Genomic DNA, 22,675 nt, shown 5'->3' on the forward strand with positions numbered 1-22,675 from the left:
ATGGTCAAGGAACAGTATCGAGAAGTTGATACAACAACGCATAAGGTGTAGGTTTTTTTTTCTTTGCTTTTTTTTTCCCAGAACTTCTTACTCTTCGCTGGAACTTTTCGTTTTTATGGATGTTTATTTAGTGTGGGTGTGGAATTTTTGCCTGCTGATCGTCATTTTGTTCGAAGAGCAGCACATATTCGTGTTTGCAAAAGTCGTTTGTACGAGGAAAATCCGGAGAGAAGGATTCCAACGCCATTTGGTCCACTTGATCATCGTCTGGTAAGCTGACATTTACTCATTGAGCGCTTGAGATTGGCTGAAATACCTTTTTAATGTTTCACGCTTTCTTCACTTTTCTCTTCTTTTCTAATTTTTTTTTAATTTTACTCAACCGCGTGAAAATTTTACTCGATACACATATTTGGGTTAAATCAACATGAAGCACGGTGCAGTTGCGTAAGCGGCTGCGCTCGATGCGGGGCGGTGGAGCGTAGCGGTTGGGATCCTGATAGGACCATAAAGAACTGTAGAGATGAGTGGCGGTAGCGTGAGTCCTCCTTACACGATCCCAACCGCTACGCTCCACCGCACCGCACTTAAAAGCATCACTCCACGAATCTGAGGGGGTTTACGGATTTCAGGTGGAGTATTCGTATACGGGATCCTAGATTATGGAGAGGAAGGTGTTTCCGTCCATTTCTTCCTAATTGCCGTAGAAAAACGGCCCGGAAGATACGGCTTCGGGCGTTCTGGCGCACTATTTTCCACAAGGAGTTCGACTGGAGCGCGTCAGCCGTGTGCACGCGCCGCATTTTCCGGGCCGTTTTTTACGGCAATTAGGAAGAAATGGACGGAATCACCTACCTCTCGATAATCTACGATCCCGTATACGAATACTTCACCTGAAATCTGTATCACCTCAGATTCGTGGGGTGATGCCTTTAAACAAGGATAACAACCTGCATAGTAGGGTCAAAACGAAACAAAGCTCGTTGTAATTGCGTAAACGGTTGCGCTCGAAGCGGAGCCGATGAGGTAGCGGTAGGAAACAATGTGGAACCATCGCAGACCAGACCGAAACGATGGCGATGCTGGCCCACTACAATCCTAACGGCTACGCTCTACCGCACCGCTTCGAGCTTTACAGACTACGCAACTGCACCGTTTCGTTTTGACCCTAGTATAGACATTTGAGAAGTACTTGCACTTGGATGACTAGTAATATTTTGGCCTTGAACATTTGCTTTTTCTCTGTAACTAAGTGTGGCAAAAATATTCACAAATATTTAATAATTTCTTGAAATACATACATTTGGAATGACTGGATTGCATCACTGTATGAAGATTCCGTTCGAATCCGTCCCCATCGAATACATCAGCATTAAGTGGATGTATTACGTTGTGAGGTAGTGAGGTTGATTCTCTCCGAGTTGAATGCTCTTTTATAAGCGTTAACTTATTTCTGATGATGGACCTTATGGTTTTGCACGAAAGCTATTTTTCTTCAGTTTTAGTGTCGAAATTAGCTGTTTTCAACACATTACAGAAGTTTAGCATGTCCTTTTGGATGTTTCTACGCTCGCGAACAGAATCATTTCTATTGATTTTTTGTAATGTAAATCAAATTAATTAATTATGCTCATAATTCTAGTTTCTGTAGCTGAAATGTTTCTAGAGTCATCCTCCTCATTTTCTTTTCTTTCTTCTGCTTGGAACCGGTCCTTTTGTTTCTTTGATTCCGAAATCTTCACAATCACTCGCATACCACCATGCATAGTTGGGTCAAAACGACATGAAACACGGTGCAGTTGCGTAAGCGGCTGCGCTCGAAGCGGAGCGGTGGAGCGTAGCGTTTGGGATCGTGTAAGGATCCTCGCTACCGCCACCCATCTCTGCAGTTTGCCGTAGTCCCACCTCGGTCCGAACCGCGACGCTCCACCGCGCCGCTTCGAGCGCAGCCGCTTACGCAACTGTCCGTGCTTCATGTCGTTTGACTCGACTATACTTCTATTCCATAAACTACAAATTAAGGGGATTTCCTCGAAATATTCTCGATGCCAGACCTGTGAGGAGAATCTATCCGACTGTGTTGGACACTTCGGTTACATCGATCTCAGTCTACCCGTGTTTCATGTTGGATTTTTCAAACTAATCCTACAAGTACTTCAATGTATATGTAAGGTTAGTCGAAATTGTTGCGCCTGCGGAACTTTGCCATTCTTAAACGCCATTCGTTTGCATTACAGAGCTGTTCAAGTCTGTTGCTTAACGATACTCAACGATCTTACTTTCTGGAGCAGATCTCAGTCCGTAGTCTTGACTATTCAAGACGTAAAGCTCTACAAAAGAAATTAGTTCTGACTTGCAGTAAAACGGTCCTTTGTCCAAAATGTGGTCGCTATAGCGGTATGTTTTCTTTTCAATTATCGGCTTCAAACCTGGTATGTATGTTGGCCAAATATAAAGAGAATTAACTGTATTCGATAGTAATTCCATATTATATTCGGGTCAAAACGACATGAAGCACGTACGCAATTGCGTACGCGGCCTCTCTCGAGGCGTTTCGGTGGAGCGTAGCGGCTAGGAGCGTGGTGAAATCCTTGCTGACACCACCCATTGCTGCAGTTTGCGCCGGTCCCAACTCTGTCCCAACTGCTGCTTCCACCGCGCCATTTTGAGCGCCTACGCAAATGCACCACAACTACACTCGTGATTCATGTCGTTTTGGCCCGACCATATATCCTGAATCAAAATTGAATTTCGAATCCGCCCTAGTGCAAACCGAAACCCCTGCATCCCTCCGGAGTTGATAAATTGGTACCAAACATGTCCTATATTATAATATTTGACACAACTCAATAACGTTTGGTTGAGACAAAACGACCAGAGGTTCGGTCAAGTTACGGAAGTGCCTGCGCTCGAAGCAGCGCGGTGGAGCGTAGCGGTTGGAATTGAGAGGTTAACTTTGATTGCATCACTTATCGCTGCAGTCCTAATAAAGCTACCCAAGGGTCCCACGCCGATCCCAAACTCTTGCTCCTTTTGACCATATTCAATACGTTAAAAGTTGAAAGATAAAGTTTCTGGCGTTAATCAATCCGCTTGGGATGCGCCCCTACGTTCACTCCAATTCAGAATCGTTTGAGGTTTACGAACGTGTAACTGGCCTATACAATGACTTGCGGTGGCTAGCCGATGTGTCAAGTCAGTGCTTTTATCCTCCCAGACAGGTCTGGTACCAATTTGTCTACCCCGGAGGGATGAAAGGCTTGGTGACCACTGGGGCGGAGTCTAACCTCCGATCGATCGTTCAGTAAACGGAACCTCTAACCGCTCCACTACACCCGAACTTATTCAAGATGTTAATCTTTACAAAAGAAAATGGTTCTGGCTTAGGTTTTTTTTTTGTTGTAAAATCCATAAGTGTGCACTCTCTGCCAATATTTTTGTACGCTGTACGGTAGCGTTGCGTCCATCAGGCGGTCACGCCTTCCAGTTGGTAGTGAAGCGACAGACACATGTAGCGTCAAATCATGATCCACTACGCCTATATGCCCAGTACCACCCAATCCCCAGTGGAAGTTTTTAGGTTGTGTTCTATATCACCACGTGAAACGACGCGGAGAACGGTAAAGAGGGTCCCAGCGGATTCTCCGCGAATGCCTCCGAGACATTGCGTGTCCAGTGGATATCCCAGGGGATAAACATACCTCCACGAAGTCATCCACCAGTCGGAGATGCAGACAACCGTCTTAGATACTCTTCTGGTCATACTGAAGCAGAGAACTACGGCAGTTATAGAGAAATATGTAAAGAAGAATGGTGTGAATTGTCGAAATTACTGAATAAAGAACAATGTAGTTAAAAGTACGCGTCATTTTGGGTGGTGTTCTAATAAGAGAATAGGAGCGAGTTCGGTCTAGATATTAACATCAGGATGTCTAGAAATTTCATCAAATGAACTCTTCTTCTCCCAACAGATGAGAGATACACAAGGTCCCTCTAAATAAATTAGGTTACAGAAAAGCTTGGGGCTTACAGGATGACGATAATCCTCATTTTCGTTACTTGTGAGGGCTGGAATGTTCCGTTTTTAACGAATAGTTTCATTTACGTATTTTGAAGTCATTAGAGAGGTCTTATCCTCATATTTCAAGTGACTATTCCTCTTGCTTCTGGTGCGGTTACAAATTTGAGATCACCTCACATCACAAAAATTGCAGTGGAGGTGTCTTATTCTCCAAAACAATTTAGTAGACAGTGAATTATATCCTAGCCGGTGATGCAGCGGGATGATTAGGGGTAGGTAAGCGGAGTCAGCTATTTAGGTGCCAACAAGAGTGAATTTCTTTAGGATACGATCCATCGCTAATTGCTTTGCCGAGGCATGACTGGGCCATGCTAGAAAATTCGCCGGGACCCTCTTTACACAGACCCTCGAATTGGGAACATCGTGAACTGCAAAGATGTGTATTGTTATGATGGGTATCCTTCTCGATCCCAGTGTACCGATCCTAACAATACTCATCGTTGCAATTCACGATGTTCCCACTTCAATCCCAGTCCTCTTGGTACAGCCGCTTACGCAGCTGCACTGAACTCGATGAGCTGTAGCTGGACTGAACGTCATGACTAAGCTTTTTCACGCGACTATACCAGATGTCCCATGTTATTAAAATATGTCATGTTTGACATTCATCCTTCTATAGTCGGGTCAAAGCGACATGAATCACGGGTGTAGTTGTGGTGCATTTCCGTACGCGCTCGAAACGGCGCGGTGGAGACAACAGTTTGGAACCAAGGTGGGACCGTCGCGAACAACAACGATGGGTGGCGCCAGCAAGGGTTTCACCATGCTCCTAACCGCACCGCTCCACCGAAGCGCCTCGAGAGAAGCCGCGTACGCAATTACGTACGTGCTTCATGTCGTTTTGACCCTACTATCGTTCCGACTTTTTTCTCTTTTCTTACCTTCTGCTCTCTGTTCAGTCCCTCTTTCAGGCATTGTCAAAAAGGCTAAGGGAACAGTGCTAAAAATTGTCCACACCATCCATAAAATTGAAAATGAGGTGGGTTTTTCCTAATGATTTCTCTTCTGCTGCATATTATCTGTTTCTACACCTTTCATCTTTAAATATTCTATTATGTGTCATCTTTTGTCGAGACACTCTACCCTTAAAGGCATCACTCTACGAATCTGAGGTGGTTTGGATTTCAGGTGGAGTATTCGTATACGGGATAGTAGATTATGGAGAGGGGGTGATTCCGTCCATTTCTTCCTAATTGTCGTAAAAAAACGGCCTGGAAGATACGGCCTCGGGCATTCTGGCGGACTTTTTTCTACAAGGAGTTCGATTGGAGCGCGTCAGCCTTCTGCAGCACCGCATCCATAATCTACTATTCCTTATAAGAATACTCCACCTGAAATCCATACCACCTCAGATTCGTGGGGTGATGCTTTTAAAGTGGAGATTACGGCAAACTGATCGGATTTGTTGTGTATAATGGAAACGTTAAACTTGCGGTTTCCTTTCGAGTCTCACTTCGAAAGAAAGAAAGACTAAAAGATTTCTGAATCCTACTTTTCAAGTTTGGGAGTTTGTGAGCAGAAAATTGAAACTGTGGAATTTGTCATTAACTGTATTGATGAGTACTGTGTGCTCATTCATTTCCTCATTCAGACCTCATCCTACGAAACAGCCATCCAAGCTAATCCCGACCTCTTTGCAGCTCTACAGAAGAACAAATCCGTGCTGCTAAATCCACTGCGGGTTTTGAAGCTTTTCAATAATATTCCAGAGAAGGTATGCTTCCAGATTCAACTTTCATTCTGTATCCATTTCGGATTTTCGCAGGATCTACGTCTCATAATGGTTCAACGGAATAGCTGTCTTATCCATCCGAACAGTTTGCTTCTAGTAAGAATCCCTGTACCTCCAGTATGCATCCGTCCATCCATTGTCTCAGGTGCAGTGTTACTGTAGCTCAATTGTTTTATCCTTTGATTTTTGATATTACCATTTTTCTCACTTTAAGACTTCAAATCTGGCACTACCGAGGATGATTTGACCATGAAACTGTCCGAAATCATCCTTATCAACGATATTCTCCAAACTCATAAGAAGAATGGCGCTCCGTTGAGAACAGTTATGGAAGCGTGGGACCATCTTCAGGTTCGCTTCGTAGATCGTAGGCTTCCTAGCAGGATCTCTTCTATCTTATGTTTTTTCAGCTTCAAATTGCTCTATACTTTAATGGTGAACTATCCGGTTTGCCATCCGGTCTACAGCCAAGAGAGGTTGGTTCTCTGCTTCGCTCTAAACTATTAGGTGTGGAAGTAAAAAGTTCTGGTCGTTTACGGTAGATGTCTTTAGTGAGCCATATCTGATGATGTAAACATCACATCCGGTCGTAGTATTTCAAGGCGATTTCACGTTGGGTGACACAACGAGAACAAAAACCGAAAAAGATCGTGGTCCGGTCGCTGTGGGCTGGCCCTTGCCATCCCCAAGCCCTGATTAACAGCCAAGAAGTTTTTGCTGTGTGTTTGATGGGATTTCTGGAAGGGAATTGTCCACTGTGAGCTCTTCCCATTGAGCTAAGCACACAATTTCGAACCTTTACTGTCAAGAACTGACCACATCGAAGCAGCCGATCAACCAGAAGCGGTCAGAATAGGTCAGAATCGGGCAGTAGGAAAAATGGGTCCCATTAAGATCCAACGCGACGCCACCAGGGACATCTTTAACGATGTGTCAAAAGCTCCGAGAGGTTGGATGGGTGGTTCTATCGCATCCGCCCCGTATATTCCTGACCAGGCACCAGGCGACTATCACCTTTTCAAGCATTTACAAAATTTTCTTAATGGTACAAAACTGGTGTCAAGAGAGGGTACTGAAGAAGAGGTGACTGGGGTTTTTTGCCAATGAGGACGAGGACTTCTTCGATTGCGGATTTATGAAATTGCCGTCAAAATGGAAAAAAGTTATCGAACAAAAGGGCGCACATTTGATCTAAATGAGTTATTCCTAACTATGTTAATTCAATCTTCGAAATAAAACGATAAGCGAAAAAAGGCGCTCAAAACTTTTTACTTCACCTTTAGAGTTTCTATCTAATTATCTATGATTATTATCTAATTATTTAATTACTATTATCTAATGATCGTATCTAATCAAAAAATTAATTAATATAATAAACATCCAATAAAATTGATATCTATTTTTGTTGATATATCTAAAGAATTTTATTCTGAGGTTTTTCAACGTTATAGTTCCTTATTTCTCCTGAAAGCTAAGAAATTGTTATTTACTATCCTTTTCTACCCATCGCCTTTCTGACGAGTTTTCATTTCGGTTTCACTAAGATGTAAAGTGTTAAAAATAGCAAATATATCGTTAATGGCAGCATATCAATGAAATTTTTTTAGTTTTTTTTTTGATTTTTTGATGATTGTGGAATTTCTTATGGACAATATATAGTGGAGTCAAAACGACATGAAGGACGGTGCAGTTGCGTAAGCGGGTGCACTGTCGAGGCGATGCGGTGGGTGGAGATAGCGGTTGGAATCCAGGTGGGACCATCGTCAACTGTAACAGTGTGCGGTGGTACCAGAGGTCCTCTCTCGATCCTAACCGCTACGGCCCACTGCACAACTTCGGGCGCTACCGCTTACGCAACTGCACCGTGCTTCATGTCGTTCTGACTCTTTTGGGTGATGGTTTCATCGTCGGAATAAAGCAGAAAAATGCTCAGAACTTTTTATTTCCAACAATTTCCCTTTCAATCAGTCTCTTCACTTCTCTACAGAGCACTTTAAGCCACTTCGTGGTCTCATGCAACGTTTGAAAGGGAAACATGGTCGATTTCGATGTCATCTTTCCGGGAAACGAGTGGATTTCACAGCAAGAACGGTAATTCACTGGTTATTCGATGTGGAATACGTTCGTCTCAGCGATTTTAGCTTTTCAGGTGATTTCACCCGATCCTAACATGCACATTGATGAAATTGGTGTTCCAATTCATATTGCTCTAACGTTGACGTTTCCTGAAATTGTAAACGACATGAACCTGGAGCGAATGAAGCAACTTGTCCTGGCCGGACCAAACGTTCATCCGGGCGCAAACTATGTCTTGGAGAGCAGCACAGGAAGGAGATACATGCTGAAGTAAGTTCGAATGCTTTTGTTTCTGGAGAGATCCCATTTTGGGCAACAACCTTTACGATCACCATGGAAATTTTACCTCAACCCAACTATTCATAAAAGTTTCTACAACATCAAGCGTTTTCAGTGGGTTTTTCGTGTTTATTTTTCGAAACCGACAAGATGTAAGTCTTAATGAAGCAATCCAATAAAAACCATAACAAGCTTTTAAGGAATGAAGTAATCCAGCCCCAACTACCTGAGTGGTAACCTGAAAAAAGCTAAGCAGAGTTGTTCAAGCTCAAATTTTAAATAAATTGTTAGAAGTAGATCCGAATTCGTCGTCTTTGCGTGCAGGCGGGGCACTACAGAAGATTCTGGAAAACTCTACAGCTTTTGATTCTTTGCACTGTTTGATTTCTTCCAAACAATTCTAACTACAATTGGTTCTTTTTACAAGGAAAATCTACTTGAGAGGACTCAATGGCGCCCTAATTTCTGAACGCTCTATCTTACTTTTTTCGCTTAGCAATTTTAGCTTACATGTCATAGATCCCTCTGAGACTACTGCTTAAGTTTCAGGGCGCCGACTGTTTTAGTTATTTACTTCCAGAATTAGGGGCGCCACTGAGTGTCTCTTCCCCAACTACATTTTATCTTTTTTACAATGTAGTTTGTTTGTTTCCTTATAGTTATCAGCGTTCTTACGTTTAATTTTCTCAGTTGTTCATATTTTATGCCGCGCCAATTTCCTGAGGCGGAGACTATTCAAAGTTTGGATAACTGGAAATCTGCCTCTTTTTGCGTGTGAGGTTATACGTATGTTAGAAATCACTTCTAAGGTTTTTGTAGTGAAATGATTATGAATTCAACAGAATTTTTTTTAAAACAGATTTGTCTGTGCTTTCCAACAATTGCTACCTCCAACCCTCCAACTAAAAGGGTTTGAAAATCAGAAAAGTGATCATTGGATCTGATAAAAATGTTTTTTTCTTTAAATTTAGATACGTTAATCGTGATGTGACCGCTGCAAAACTAAAAATTGGTGATATTGTCGAGCGTCACCTGGATGACGGTGATGTGGTGCTGTTCAATCGTCAACCATCCCTACATAAGGTTTCGATTATGTGTCATCGAGTTAGAATTGTTCCTGGAAAGACGTTAAGGTACAAGGATGAGGTGAGCTGACTACTGTTTTTCTTTCTTAAGAAGTTTTTTTCCTACCTAGATTCAATGAATGTGTCTGTACCCCTTACAATGCGGATTTTGACGGGGATGAGATGAACGTACACGTGCCGCAAACCCATGAGGCTAGAGCTGAAGCTTATTCTCTGATGAATGTCAAGAATAACATGGTCACTCCTCGTTCTGGTGAAATACTAATCGCAGCTATTCAGGTCGAAGCTACCGTATCCAGTGATTAGTATTGCAGCTTAAAGCGCTTCATTTTCAGGATTTTATAACTGGAACCTATTTGTTGACCCATAAGGATACGTTTTTGAATTACCAGGAGGTATGTAGGAGAAAGAGTTGTGCTCAGTTGCTCCTCATTTGTAGAGGGACCGGTCTCCTTCAGATTTGCCGATTAACTGCATCGCTCATCGACGATCGTAAGCGGAAACAAAATCGCATTCGACTCCCTACTCCAGCAATTTTGAAACCAACCACATTATGGACAGGAAAACAGCTCGCGGAATTGGTTTTTTCGGATGACCTAAGGGAATTCACCCTCACAGCACCTAACAGGAGCTATACGTCAAACAAGGAGTTTTGCGTGAAAGTACAGCTATTAATTATACTCTAGGAACTGTATTTGCCAGGATTTTCGTGAATGTTAAGGACTCCTTCGTCATCATTCGCAATGGTCGTTTGATTTCTGGAGTTTTGGATAAGGCACTGGTGGGTCCTGGATCGAAAACAAGCATTTTCCACGCAATTCTACGAGATTTCGGAGGTGATGCAGCCGCGGACGCTATGTGAGTTGATCTTTTGCATAGTTTTCCTAGCAATTTCCCACGAATTCGTGTAGCGCTATGATTGATCCATGTTTATGTGTAAATTAACGGCTTGGCGAAGCGTTTTCAAGCGTCTGAGGGGATCATCCCACAAATCTGGCGTAGTATGGATTTTCGTTGGAGTATACCTATATCGGGTCGTAGAATATGAATACAGGCGTGGTTCCGCTCATCTCTCCCTCCACTGCAAACAGACGGCTTCGGAAAGTGGTTCCTTACGACGTCCTCTACTGCAAAGCGCCACCTTTGCGCCCCGCCCCCGCCTCTGATTTGTGGAATGAAATGAATTTCCCAGCGGGGGTCTGAATGGATTTTCGACGAATCGCGGGCGAGAACGGGGCGCTATGGTAGCGCTTTGCAATAGAGAACGTCGTAAGGAACCGCATTCTGTGCCCGAGTGATCAGATTAACTTCTACAGTAAGGTCAAAACGACATGAGGCACGATGTAATTGCGTAAGCGGCTGCGCTCGAAGCAACGCAATGGAGAAAGCGGTTAGAATCGCGGAAAGCTGGGACAATCGCGAACTGTAGCGAAGGATGGTGCTTCCGTGGTTCCCTTCTGGACCCTAACCTCTTCGAGCTTAGCCTCTTACGCAGCTACACGGTGCTTCATGTAATTTTGAGCCTACCATACTTATAGGTGGCGACTATCAAGAATCACTACGGAGTATCTGACAAACCATGGATTTTCCATAGGAATTAGTGATGTTTGTCCAAGTACTCGTCTCCTGAAAGAAAAGGCATCGTTGATAAATGATGGTAGGGCACCAGCTCTTCTTTTTTCTCCTTTTCCAGTTTATTCCGTCTTTTCATTGTCGTTATTTTTTCCACTATTTTCGCAAAAAATGTGATTTCTTGACTTTCTGCTTTCCGTAGGATACAAAAAGTGTCGTCACTACATTGAACAACTGAAAATGGGGAATTTAAATGCACAACCCGGTTTTTCCGATGAGGAAACGTTTGAAGCATTGGTTCTCCACGAATTGTCATCGATTCGTGATAAGGCTGGGAAATCATGCATTGAAAGCTTGTCAAAGTGCGTTCTCTTTCTTTTTTCTTCACTTTCTCCCATTTTTCCAATTTTTTATTTTCTTTTGAAAAAATTGGCTTAAATATAGGTACAACTCTGCGCTTCTCATGGCAATTTGTGGCTCTAAAGGGTCGCTTGTGAATATTTCGCAAATGATTGCATGTGTTGGACAGCAGGCAGTGTCCGGTCACCGTACCCCAGACGGTTTTGATGTACGTCAACCTATTTATATTTTGTTTTTCTATTCATTTCCGTTTTTCTCTCTCAAAGTTATTATTTCTCCAAGTCATTCGTGTTGCCTTTAGAAGCGCTCTCTTCCACATTTCGAGAAATCTTCAAAGACCCCGGAGGCAAGAGGTTTCATAGAAAACAGCTTTTTCACCGGTCTAACACCTACGGAATTCTTTTTTCACACCATAAGTGGTCGTGAAGGTCTTGTGGACACCGCGGTGAAGACAGCTGAAACCGGCTACATGCAGCGGCGCTTGGTCAAATGTCTAGAGGTAGGTTGTAGATAAGGAGTAACGTTGCGATTTCTTATTTATTGCATTTTTTTTTGTCAGGATCTGTGCGTTTCCTATGACGGTACAGTTCGTTCATCTACTGGTGAAATTGTTCAGCTGGTCTTCGGAGAGGATGGTCTAGGTTTGTTTTGTAGTTCTGGCAGTTTACTGTAGGCAGTAAAAATTTTTCTTGTTAATGGTGCATGAAAATTACCCAGGTTACACAATAGAGGGGCTGTTTCCTCGACATGTACGCTTGGAAAAATTCCAGAAGGCAAAAATCCTAATCTGATGTGGGATTTTATCTTATTCTTATTTCTTTTGGTTTATTTTAGGTGGGATCCTAACGTCTACTTTGATCTTATTTTGGTTTTTATTGGATGTTTGAGCTAAAACTGCTAGCCTAATTGATTCACTGCTTTGCCTTTTCCTCGTTTTTAACAACTGTTGGGTATTTTTCATTCCAATCTCTTTTTTTTTCAAAAGAAATTCCGTGTGCAAAACATAGATGCAATAGTTGAAGCCGGTGGTCCGACCTCCTTCACTTTTGGACTGTTCGGGATAGGATCCTCTTCACTTTTGTACGGTTGGCGAAGGGATCCGCATCACTTGAGTTGCATTCCATGAGTCAAACCCCTTCTGAACTTGAAGGAGTCCGACTCCTTCCTTCCTATCGCACTTATGGAGCAAAGCGTAAAGACGAAAAATTCACGAAAGTAATGAGCTCCAAACAAACAAAAGAAAATTGTTGGGCTAGAGTTTGTTGAGCGGATATGTATGTCCAGCAGTGCCAGCAATAGCATGCACCGTGAGCACGGTCCTACCAGTTTGGCCCTTATCAAAAAGTGGACCTTTCACTCATAGAGCAATAGCATGCCATAAAAAAACGCTACATGAGCAGTCTTCAGAGGAGTTTATAAGCTTCCTGATTCAGATTAGAACTTTTTTTTTCTTCTGAGATGGTATTCATACATTAGCGCTTCTTTTAATTATGAGTCTAAACTTGACTAGACTTTTTTTTCTGATTAAATTTTTCTTTTCCTCTGGGATGATGCTCATTCAGTAGCGCTATCTTCAAAAGTTTGCAGATCCTGCTTCGATCGAAACTGAAAATGTGGCTCTCCTAGACTTTCGACGTGAATTAGAACATGTCCGGAGTAATATTCCATTTTTAGAAAATGAGGAAGTCGATTGGAATTCCGTGCAGGTATGCTTTTTTTGAGGTTTTACTCACTTCAAAGCTACCAGGAAAACTTTTTTCTCCTTATTTGTCTTTTTTTTCTAAACGTGTATATTCATTCTTAAGATAGTAATGAAGTTAGAATGAAAGCCGCAAATTCTTTTTTATTTATTCTCTTATTATTATATTATATTATATTTATTTTATTATTATTATATATTATTTTTCATTATTTCTTATTTCTTATTATTTCTTATTTCTTATTTATTATTTCTTCTTCTTGTCAATTGTAGACACTAGCTATTGATGTAACTGAAGAAATTCGGAAGATCCATCCGCTGTTCCGCGATCAGCTGCTTCGTTTCACCAATGACGTCATCGACGCCAACATAAGATACCGTAGGATTCCGAAGTTTTGCTGTAAACATCGAGATAGGTTAGCATTTTGGCAGTTTTCTCTTCTTTTCCCTTTTTTGTTGTCCTCTTAAGGTTTTGCGTTAGAATACGTTACTTTGAAGATAAAAATTAGGGTTGCAGACCACCTCCAAACATTATTGACCGCTGTACAGACTGTCTCAACCGCCAGAAGTATGTGTTTTCTTTTTGCTTTTTTATATTCTTTTATTTGTTATTTTTTTATTTGTTATTATTTATTTTATCATCGGAACCGAAAGGATCGTTTAGGTTCAGAAACGTCCAGATACAAACTCACTGTGTATCAAAATTGCAATTAATGACCTTCCTTGAAAAATGTTGTCTAAAACTGAAGAGGGCAATTATTGAACCTGGAACAGCTGTCGGTGCTATCGCAGCAACCAGTATCGGTACTAGAAGCGTTACCGTAATCCTTCGACGGTTTTACGGGGTTATTTTGATGATAAAAATACACTTTAAGGTGAACCTACAACGCAAATGACATTAAAAACATTTCATTTTGCCGGTGTCGCCTCAATGAACATCACTCAAGGTATCCCTCGTATTAAGGAAATTATTGACGCTGTTAAATCGGTTAGTTAATCTAAGGATGTTTCGCTACGCTAAGGTTTTGTTCAGGTTTAGTTCAAACCTTTGTCATCTACAGGTTTCAACGCCAATAATTAGCGCTAAATTGGTGGAGAAGAATAATGAGGGGATTGCACGAGAAGTTAAGGCACGGATTGACGTTACCACTTTAGGTATTTCTAGTTTATTTCTCTTTCAATTTTCCTTGAAAAAATCCAGACATTTCTCCTGTACTTTAGGAGAGATTTGCGACTACATTGAAGAGATTTACCTTCCAAACAGTATTTTCCTACTGTTGAAGTTGAGTCGAAAGCGTATGAAATTGCTTAGATTGCAGGTGATTTTTTTTCTTTTCTCATTGAATTATTTCGATAAAAACACTAAGAAAATTCGCACATCAATCTCAGGCTCTTACATTCAAACCGAGCTTTTCTTTTTCTTCTTTCTTATTATTTGACAATGGGACCCGTGCCACCCAGTTTCATAGCTTTCTGACATCGACACGACTCGTGGCACCTGTCCAACCGCAATTTCTCGTCCGCCTTCCTTCTGTCGCCGCTGCACTGGTTCGACGCCATGGGACCTTGTGCCGTTCTTTCCCAGGTGTCCACCATGTTGATCATCGTTGAGGTGGTCGGAAATTTCGAAGAAATTAGTTTGTTTGTGTCTCCATCATCGTCGTGCAGGTTCCCGTCCAACCAGAAATTCCATTGCTTTCACGCATGCATTTGCATGTGCATAATTCAATTTCAGAAAAAAAATCAATTTCCTCCCTACCGTTTACTTATTGATGTGAATTGAGTGGGAAAATTTTGTTAGTCGTGTTTCACAGGGCAAAAATTAGAGAAAGAATTCCAACCAGAGATGGCGAATGTACTATTTGAAACGAACGTCGCGCCGAAGCTGTTTGCAAGTGAAAAAAAAATTAAAAGAAATAAAAGAAAAAAGAAATGAGAACACTATATGTGCTCTGTGGTGCTTGGATTTCCAATAAGACCAACCGTCAGCTAGATCATAACGTTATAAAAATCTCGGAAAAACTCCTTAACTTTACCCGTACACGTCAGAGCTCCTTTATTTTTTTCCTATCTACAAAGATATGTGTAGAATAAATGACTAAATATACGTTAACATCTCAGGTGTTGGTTCTTCATTTCATTTATTTTTTCATTCGTTTTCTTTTCTTTTCTTTTTTTCTGAAATGAAATTGTAATATTTTAGATTACGTTATCAAACATTGTGCAGAGCATTCTAACCTCAAAATACTTCACTCCGTTCAAAACTTCGCAGGTAAAAGTCTTTTGTACGTATGTTGTTATGTTGTTGTTGTTGCTGCTGCTGTTGTTGTTGTTGTTGTTGTTGTTTTTGTTCTGCTTTATGGTCTCATGTCGTTTTCAAACCAGAGGAGAAAAGAACGATTTCATCCAGATAACTACTCTCGGGAAGTCGATGATGGTTATCAAACCGCCTTCTGACCCTAATTTTAGCCCTACCATATCTGCTCAAATAATGAAGCAAGCTTTACAAAAGGTAGCGATCAAAGGTACGCGGCCAGCTCATCCATTCCTATCGATTGGGCCGTTGATTTATTGATTTTTTGGAGGTGTACTGAATGTGAAGCGTTGTGCAATTCATGCTGACGAGAGACATGGAAACGAATATGAAATTGTAGTTGAAGGCAGTAATTTTCGAGACGTCCTTTCCCAACCGGGCATTGATTACCGTTTTACTTACTGTAATAATGCTTCTACCGTATCTGAGGTAGGATTGGTTACTGTAACCGCAATCAATTTGAACGTGGGAGTGTATCTGGCGGATTTTAGGTCCTAGGAATTGAAGCGGCTCGAGCAGTAATCATCACGGAAATCATCACCACCATGAATGCCCACGGTATCAATCTGGATAGGAGACATGTGATGTTACTAGCTGATCTCATGACATTTAGGTAGGTTATGGGGCTCTTCTTTCTCTTTTTTCTCTTTCCTTTTTTGCTCAATGGAAAAAATATGGTAGGAAATTCCACAGGTAACCCTACAGTCCGCCATAGAAATCTACTCTGAGCATCTGAAGGCTGTTCTTCCTTTGAAGGGGGTCATAAAGGATAAAGAATAAAGTGTCTGGTATTAATCAATCCGGCTGGGATGCGGCTTCCGTTCACTTCAATTCAGAATCGTCTGAGGTTAAGGAACGCGTAACTACATGGCCTGTAGAATCACTTATAGGGGCTAGCGGATGTGTCAAGTTAGTGTTTTTACACTCCCGGACAAGCCCGGCACCAATTTATCGACCTCGGATGTACGAAAGGCTTGGTTGGCACTAGGGCGGATTCGAACCTCCGACCGGTCGTGCAGCCACGGCGAAACCTCCGAAGCCACGGACGATAAAATCACCGACTTGATCGATCGGCTAACCCCCGCCACTCCCTGTGTAGGCCAGTTACACGTTCGTAAACCTCAAAATATTCGGAATTGAAGTGAACGTGGTGTCGGATCCCAAGCGGATTGATTAACGCCAGACACCTTGTCTTTTATTTAACTGATCTCTGTACACTAGTAATTTGTTTTTCATGAAAAATTCTCAAACACTTCAACTACTCCCAGATTATCTATTTTTTTTTCCTGGAACAACGCTTGGCTCTTCATTCGATAGTGATCCAAAACAAAATTTGTTATTAATATGTAATATTTGACCCAACGGCATCTTACGAATCTTACGAAAAGATAAATTTTAGAGGAGAAGTGCTCGGAATGACTCGGAATGGTTTGATGAAAATGAAAGAGTCCGTGCTTGGATCAGCTTCGTTCGAGAAAACTTGTGAACATTTGTATGAGGCAGCATTCTTCTCACAGAGAGATACGGTGAGCTATTAAGATTCTTGTTTGTTTGTTTTTTCAACTCGCTGTGTATTTCAATGTCAAAGTGTGTTTACTTTTATTAGATGAGGTGGAACTGCGTTCCAACCTTCTTAGGTATGATTTTGTAATTGTTTGAAGTAATAAATCAGCTTTAACAGATGGGACTCTTTCTTATTGCTGGCTATGACCAGTAGCACCCAAAAAGATCCGTTACCGCCACCCTCTTCCATCTCATCTATCCATAATCAAAGAAAGATTGGGTACCCGGTGAGTGAGTGTATCTTTTTGAAATCTGTGAGCAGAACTCGGGACTGAAATTGAGTGATGGGGTAAAATACCTTATAAATAATGATAGCAGTTTAAAATTGGGTTATAGAACCATTCTCAGAATCCCCCATTTTCCCATCTAATATTATTTCATTCATTCATTCATTCATTCATTCATTCATTCATTCATTCATTCATTCATTCATTCATTCATTCATTCATTCATTCATTCATTCATTCATTCATTCATTCATTCATTCATTCATTCATTATTCATTCATTCATTCATTCATTCATTCATTCATTCATTCATTCATTCATTCATTCATTCATTCATTCATTCATTCATTCATTCATTCATTCATTCATTCATTCATTCATTCATTCATTCATTCATTCATTCATTCATTCTTTCATTCATTCATTCATTCATTCATTCATTCTTCATTTATTCATTCTTCATTCATTCATTCATTCATTCATTCATTCATTCATTCATTCATTCATTCATTCATTCATTCAGTCATTCATTCATTCATTCATTCATTCATTCATTCATTCATTCATTCATTCATTCAGTCATTCAGTCATTCAGTCATTCAGTCATTCAGTCATTCAGTCATTCAGTCATTCATTCATTCATTCATTCATTCATTCATTCATTCAGTCATTCAGTCATTCAGTCATTCAGTCATTCAGTCATTCAGTCATTCAGTCATTCAGTCATTCAGTCATTCAGTCATTCAGTCATTCAGTCATTCAGTCATTCATTCATTCATTCATTCATTCATTCATTCATTCATTCATTCATTCATTCATTCATTCAGTCATTCATTCATTAGTTCATTTTCTAAGACCGTGTTAACCTGTTACTGTACACCTATCCCCCCTCCCCTCCCCTCTAGCTGGAAAAGATCAAATTATAAATCGTTTGCATTGATGTTCGTCGATATTCGGGAAGTTTCCTAGAAATTTTCGTGCACGTAGGTATTCGAAAATTAAGGAAATATTTTGAAATCATGAACAATTGGTAGATTAGGGCTGATTTTGATTTTTTTCTTTTCTAATTGATGAGCTTTTAATTTTAGTCAAAATTAAATATTCTTAGATTCTTTATATATCATTTGATGATATTTATGTACGGTAACACATTTTGGTTTTAAAAAAGTGCTCTAATTAAATCTTGAAGCGATTCTTTGCTTTTAATTGAATTGTGATCGAACGCATCCTCCTCTTTTCGGCTTCGGAAGATGTTACGATTACTATATTTATCAGGTTGCTTATGTTTTTGCTTATATTGTTTATATTTATGTTTATATTTATGTCATTACTGTATGTTATTATATATTATATATTATTTATTTATGTCTTATTTATATTTATGTCAAATTATCACTGTAGGCTTGAAAGTTCTCCAGATAAGAGGAGTATCCGAACGGATTATCCTTGGCGTACCGATATCGTTAGGTACAGGAATGTTCGATTTGCTCCAGTATGTGCCAGACATAGCAACATCAGTTGGCTGTGAACCCAAGACACCAATTTTTTTGAAATCGAAGTTTGGGTTGGAAATATAGGTCAGGATTTGTTTTTTTGCGCTCACCTTTCCGTACGATTTCTTTTTTTTTTCGAGGAGTACACACGTGTTTTTGCCCCCTAGCTGTTTTCGCTATAAATTTGCTGTTGTCAAGTCTTGTTTACTCGTTTTGCTATTTTGACCATGTATGTGTTTTCCCGTAGCTTCGCCGTGATGTGATGTGTGCAAAGTTATTGATCTCGTCCTTCGAAAGATTGTTTCAAATTTTTTTTGAACCTTCATTTTTTTTTAGTATAAGTGTTTGCTTCTCTATTTTAAGACGATCCACAGATGCTTTTGTTGTTTTTGTTTTCTCTCAGATTTTTTTAATGAGTAATAAATAAATTTTTTATGACTTGACTAAATAAAAATTCTTGAACGAACTGTTTCTTTCTCTCTAAGGTGGAAATCGTTCTCCCACACTATCTGTCAGTCATCCATCGAAGGTTAACCGTGACTGATGACAGCGCGCTTCATGGATTTGTCAGAAAAAAAATCGAAACAGTGAATTACTTGTCGGCTGCCGCAGAAGTCCACTGACACTGAATTAGAACGCAAAATAAAATTGAACGTGCCCCAAAAATATTAAAATATTATCTCTATGAGTTTGACGGATATTCAGGTATGTTATTAAAATGTTGCTTAATTTAATGTAAATACATAATGTAAATATGTGTAATGCTCAAAACCACCACCGTTTCCAACCTTAAAAAATTATTCCATCCTAAAATTGTCCAGGCCCTCTTTTTCTGTCGTCTTCTTTTAAAGTAATCATCGAAATAAATCTGATCTGCTGAATAAATAATAGTATAATGAATACCAATCTTAATAAAATAATTAGTAAAATAATCTTTTAAAATTCGATTTCTCTATAGGAGGCCTGAAAACATCTGTTTTTTTTTAAATGTTTGTTTCTTTAAAGATTTTCGGATTGAGTGCACGGGTCTTTTTTCCTCTTCATTTCAAATTTTGCTTAATACGCCACCAGAGGATTCTGGAGCATACTGGAGGTTCTTGGAACCATAGAAGAGCATCTTTACGAATTTATGTTAACGCATAGCAAAATTGTGCAAAGTAAGGAAAATTGAGGAAATATTTACAATTTTTGAGAAAAACATGTTTGATTTTTTTGGGCCTTTTTTGGTTTTGGATAAAATTGTTTTTTAATTTCCTTTTTATTAAGATCACAGAATAGTAGTTGCTTATCTTTGTGAAGAGCAAGCCGCGCTACCATACTCTGAGGGTCCCAGCACTTTGAAGTTCACGCTTCGTGTGTAAGACTGTTCGCCTTCGAATATTTGATTGATTGGGTTTTCGTCAACTTTCGATTCGAGCATTCAACCTACGGATACGGATCAATTTTTACTGTAATTCAAGCAGTGATAAGGATACAATAATTCTGCGATGATTTTTGAGCTAGAAGCATTAAGGACTTTTTTCTTCCAGAAAATTTATCGAACTAAGAGAGTTATGTCTGCAATTGCACCGGAAACCTCTTCTAGAAAGAAAGCGAAAAATTTGGGGAGTTATGCTAAGGATTCGTCGCTTTAGGAAGTCCATCGTTCGCTGTAGAAATTTGTCCAATGGCTTCCACGCATGCGAGAAAAATGAGAAGAGTAGCAAGTTTGAAATAAAAATTAAAATGAAAATCATGAAAAATTTTCTTAGAGAAATCTATGCAAGGATTTTCCAGCAAAACCAATTCGTATCGACTGTCATGCTGCTGTGAGTTTAATTCAACCACATAAACCATTTTTGTTGTTTTCCGGAGCTGTAGCACATACAGGTGGTTCACATGAAGTGTGATGCAAAAAAAAACTACCCACAATTTTGCACCAATTAATCCATATAAGAAATGTCCCTTCTATTTAATATTCGGAAAATTCTGCGTAAGTTCTCATACATCACATAAAAGAATGACTGGCTTTAGCTTCAATACGAGCATCTAATCTCTTCCGGAAATTTTTGAGTTTGCGCGCAATCAGTTCTCATGCCTCATGCCTCATCCAGGGCTCCTTTCAGCAAATCTGGTGACTTGTGCTCAAAAGAGCAGGCTTTTTGCTCTGGAATCAACCAGGCAGCAAATTCCGAAAGATTGAAATCGGACGAACTTGACGGGCAAACATCTTCGTCCAGAAATCCGGAAGATTTGTCTCACACTGCTCCAGTGTCTGTGCTTGCGCCCAATTTTTCTTGAAGGTTCAGTCAATGTTCTTCTCGGTTTCTTTGGCTCAAAGGATTGCCGGATCTCTGGATTTTCCGTAGCTTGTTACACTTTATGTGGACCACCATATATCCTGATTTTTTAATATATATATATATATATATATACAATATAAATTGAAAAATTGGAAAGGAGCGGGCCTCTCCTTGTGCTTCATCACATATGGCGGTGAGACTATGACATATGATGGTGAAACAATGAACACAGCATTACGGCTCTTGGGGAAAATGTAATTGTGGGGGGGCTTTTTTTTTTTTTTTATTTTTTTGCTTAGCACTCAAGTCCCCGATTGATTTAATTATTTATTTCGAGAACCTCCTCCCCAACAACATTTTACCCCATTTCGTTTCCATTGGTTCTCATAAAGATGTCCAGTCTGCTTAATTTTATTTTTCTAATCGAGAATTAGGCGGCGTCCCCGCATCTTTGGTCGTTTTAGGAGAGATGGACGCCGGGTTGAGTGTTTTTGGTCTTCGCCCCACTACATCGTCAATACTCTTGTACCTCTTCAAGCCAATCGTTGGCTTTGTCGTTTCCTTTTCAACAGAAAAAAAGTGACTTGAGCAGTTCATCTTTCTATTGTGTTTGCATTGTTTATTTAGTTTCTTATTATTTATGTTTTTATTTGTTTCTCCATCACCAACAAAGTCAAGCTACAAGTCTACCTATTCGCAATGCGTCCTATCATGATGTACGGATCGGAGACTTGGACAGCATCGTCCACGGTGATCTAATAGCTTGACTGCATGGAGAGAGAAGTTGTTTGGACGTGTTAGTGTTAGGCTACTTTTGGCCGATGGTGTGCCGTAACGAAGAACTTTACGCGGAAGCGGACATGGTGTACCGGCGGATGACACGTGGAAAACGTCAACATCTTTCCCGGCCTTCTGAAACAGTCATGGAAAATCGTCTTCGCTTCTTTAGTCGCCTTATGAGGAAACCACTAGATCGTTTTGTCCAAGTTGTCCTGAGGATGCTTCCAGATCCTACTTGGGAAAGACTCCCTGGTCGTAAAAGAGAGTTCTGTACGGAGGTGGTGGAGTAAGATCTGAGGACTCTTGGCATTGACAGGCAGTTCAGTCAAGACGTAAAACTCCGCCGCTTATGGAATAGCGATGGACGGGTAGATTTTATGCGAAGTCTAGCTGAAGATCGAACAGGATGGGCTCGGACATTTTCAAGGACGACACACCCCACTGAAGATGCGGATAGCCGCGTAAGGTCGTGACACCACCCGCCGATGAAGTCAAGTAAGTCAAATTTCTTTCGTGTTTATTTATTATTTATTTGTTTATTCGTATATTTCTTGACATAGATCCACGTAAATAGACCAAATGTATTTAAGTGTATTCGTTCAGATCGGGATGATTTTAAGATCAGAGTGCAATCCATTTATCATAAACACCTTTTCGTCACATGCATCTATAGGGAATTCTTTCCACACGTTCCAGCAACCATTCGTTCCGCGCGGTTGACGTTTGGATAGCATAGAACGATGCCATAAGCGATGATAAAATGGCACAACCGTCGAACTTCTCAACTTTCTCGCCTTTCTCGTCAACTTCTTCCCCATTGTTATCGCATTCGAGTTTTTTCCGACGCGTTCTCAAGATTCGGCGTCGAATGCTTTGAGTGAGATTGTGTCATCAGCACGAATTTATTTTCTTTCTTGTGATGGTAGTAACATTTTAGTGTTTCTGATCTTATAGTCGGATCAGAACGGCATGAAGCTCGGTATGTAAGTGGCTGCGCTAGAAACGGCGCGCTGAGGCCAGCGGTTGGGATCGAGATGGGACCTCGATGGTTCCGCTGGCCAACCGCTGCAGCGATGAGTGGTGCCGGTAAAGGTCCTCGCTGATCCCAACCTGACCTTACACAGCTGCAGCG

The 22,675-nt window shown here is 40.5% G+C and overlaps 2 protein-coding genes across 4 annotated transcripts; both read left to right on the forward strand.

Annotated features, from left to right (window-relative positions):
* RB195_012082 (uncharacterized protein) lies at positions 1-20,761 on the forward strand (the record flags this gene model as incomplete). 3 transcript variants are annotated; one of them, XM_064193772.1, is made up of 37 exons in its annotated part: positions 1-47; positions 132-270; positions 2,023-2,172; positions 2,238-2,397; positions 4,993-5,060; positions 5,673-5,795; positions 5,847-5,958; positions 6,028-6,164; positions 6,224-6,289; positions 7,812-7,904; positions 7,963-8,159; positions 9,140-9,231; positions 9,302-9,314; positions 9,364-9,532; positions 9,589-9,648; positions 9,712-9,745; positions 9,815-9,915; positions 9,975-10,111; positions 10,792-10,910; positions 11,028-11,187; positions 11,270-11,393; positions 11,487-11,684; positions 11,745-11,826; positions 12,773-12,891; positions 13,158-13,300; positions 13,402-13,452; positions 13,549-13,688; positions 13,760-13,872; positions 13,946-14,039; positions 14,106-14,203; positions 15,088-15,156; positions 15,295-15,409; positions 15,470-15,627; positions 15,690-15,811; positions 16,598-16,724; positions 18,407-18,552; positions 20,575-20,761. In XM_064193772.1, 37 exons carry the CDS (start codon positions 1-3, stop codon positions 20,759-20,761), a joined length of 4,263 nt encoding a protein of 1,420 aa, XP_064051354.1. The 3 variants fall into 3 exon arrangements, with proteins under 3 accessions (XP_064051354.1, XP_064051353.1, XP_064051355.1); XM_064193771.1 differs by lacking the exon at positions 9,302-9,314 and having other exon boundaries at positions 9,140-9,301; XM_064193770.1 differs by lacking the exons at positions 9,302-9,314; positions 20,575-20,761 and having other exon boundaries at positions 9,140-9,301; positions 9,712-9,915; positions 18,407-18,565.
* Positions 20,762-21,584: 823 nt separating this feature from the next.
* Positions 21,585-21,833, forward strand: RB195_012083 (uncharacterized protein; the record flags this gene model as incomplete). The annotated part of the gene is made up of 1 exon (XM_064193773.1): positions 21,585-21,833. The coding sequence occupies one exon, from the start codon at positions 21,585-21,587 to the stop codon at positions 21,831-21,833; it is 249 nt and encodes an 82-aa protein (XP_064051356.1).
* Between the last annotated feature and the right edge of the window lie 842 nt (positions 21,834-22,675).

The sequence above is a fragment of the Necator americanus genome, chromosome III (genome assembly GCF_031761385.1).
Source record: "Necator americanus strain Aroian chromosome III, whole genome shotgun sequence".
In the NCBI taxonomy this organism is placed as follows: domain Eukaryota; kingdom Metazoa; phylum Nematoda; class Chromadorea; order Rhabditida; family Ancylostomatidae; genus Necator; species Necator americanus.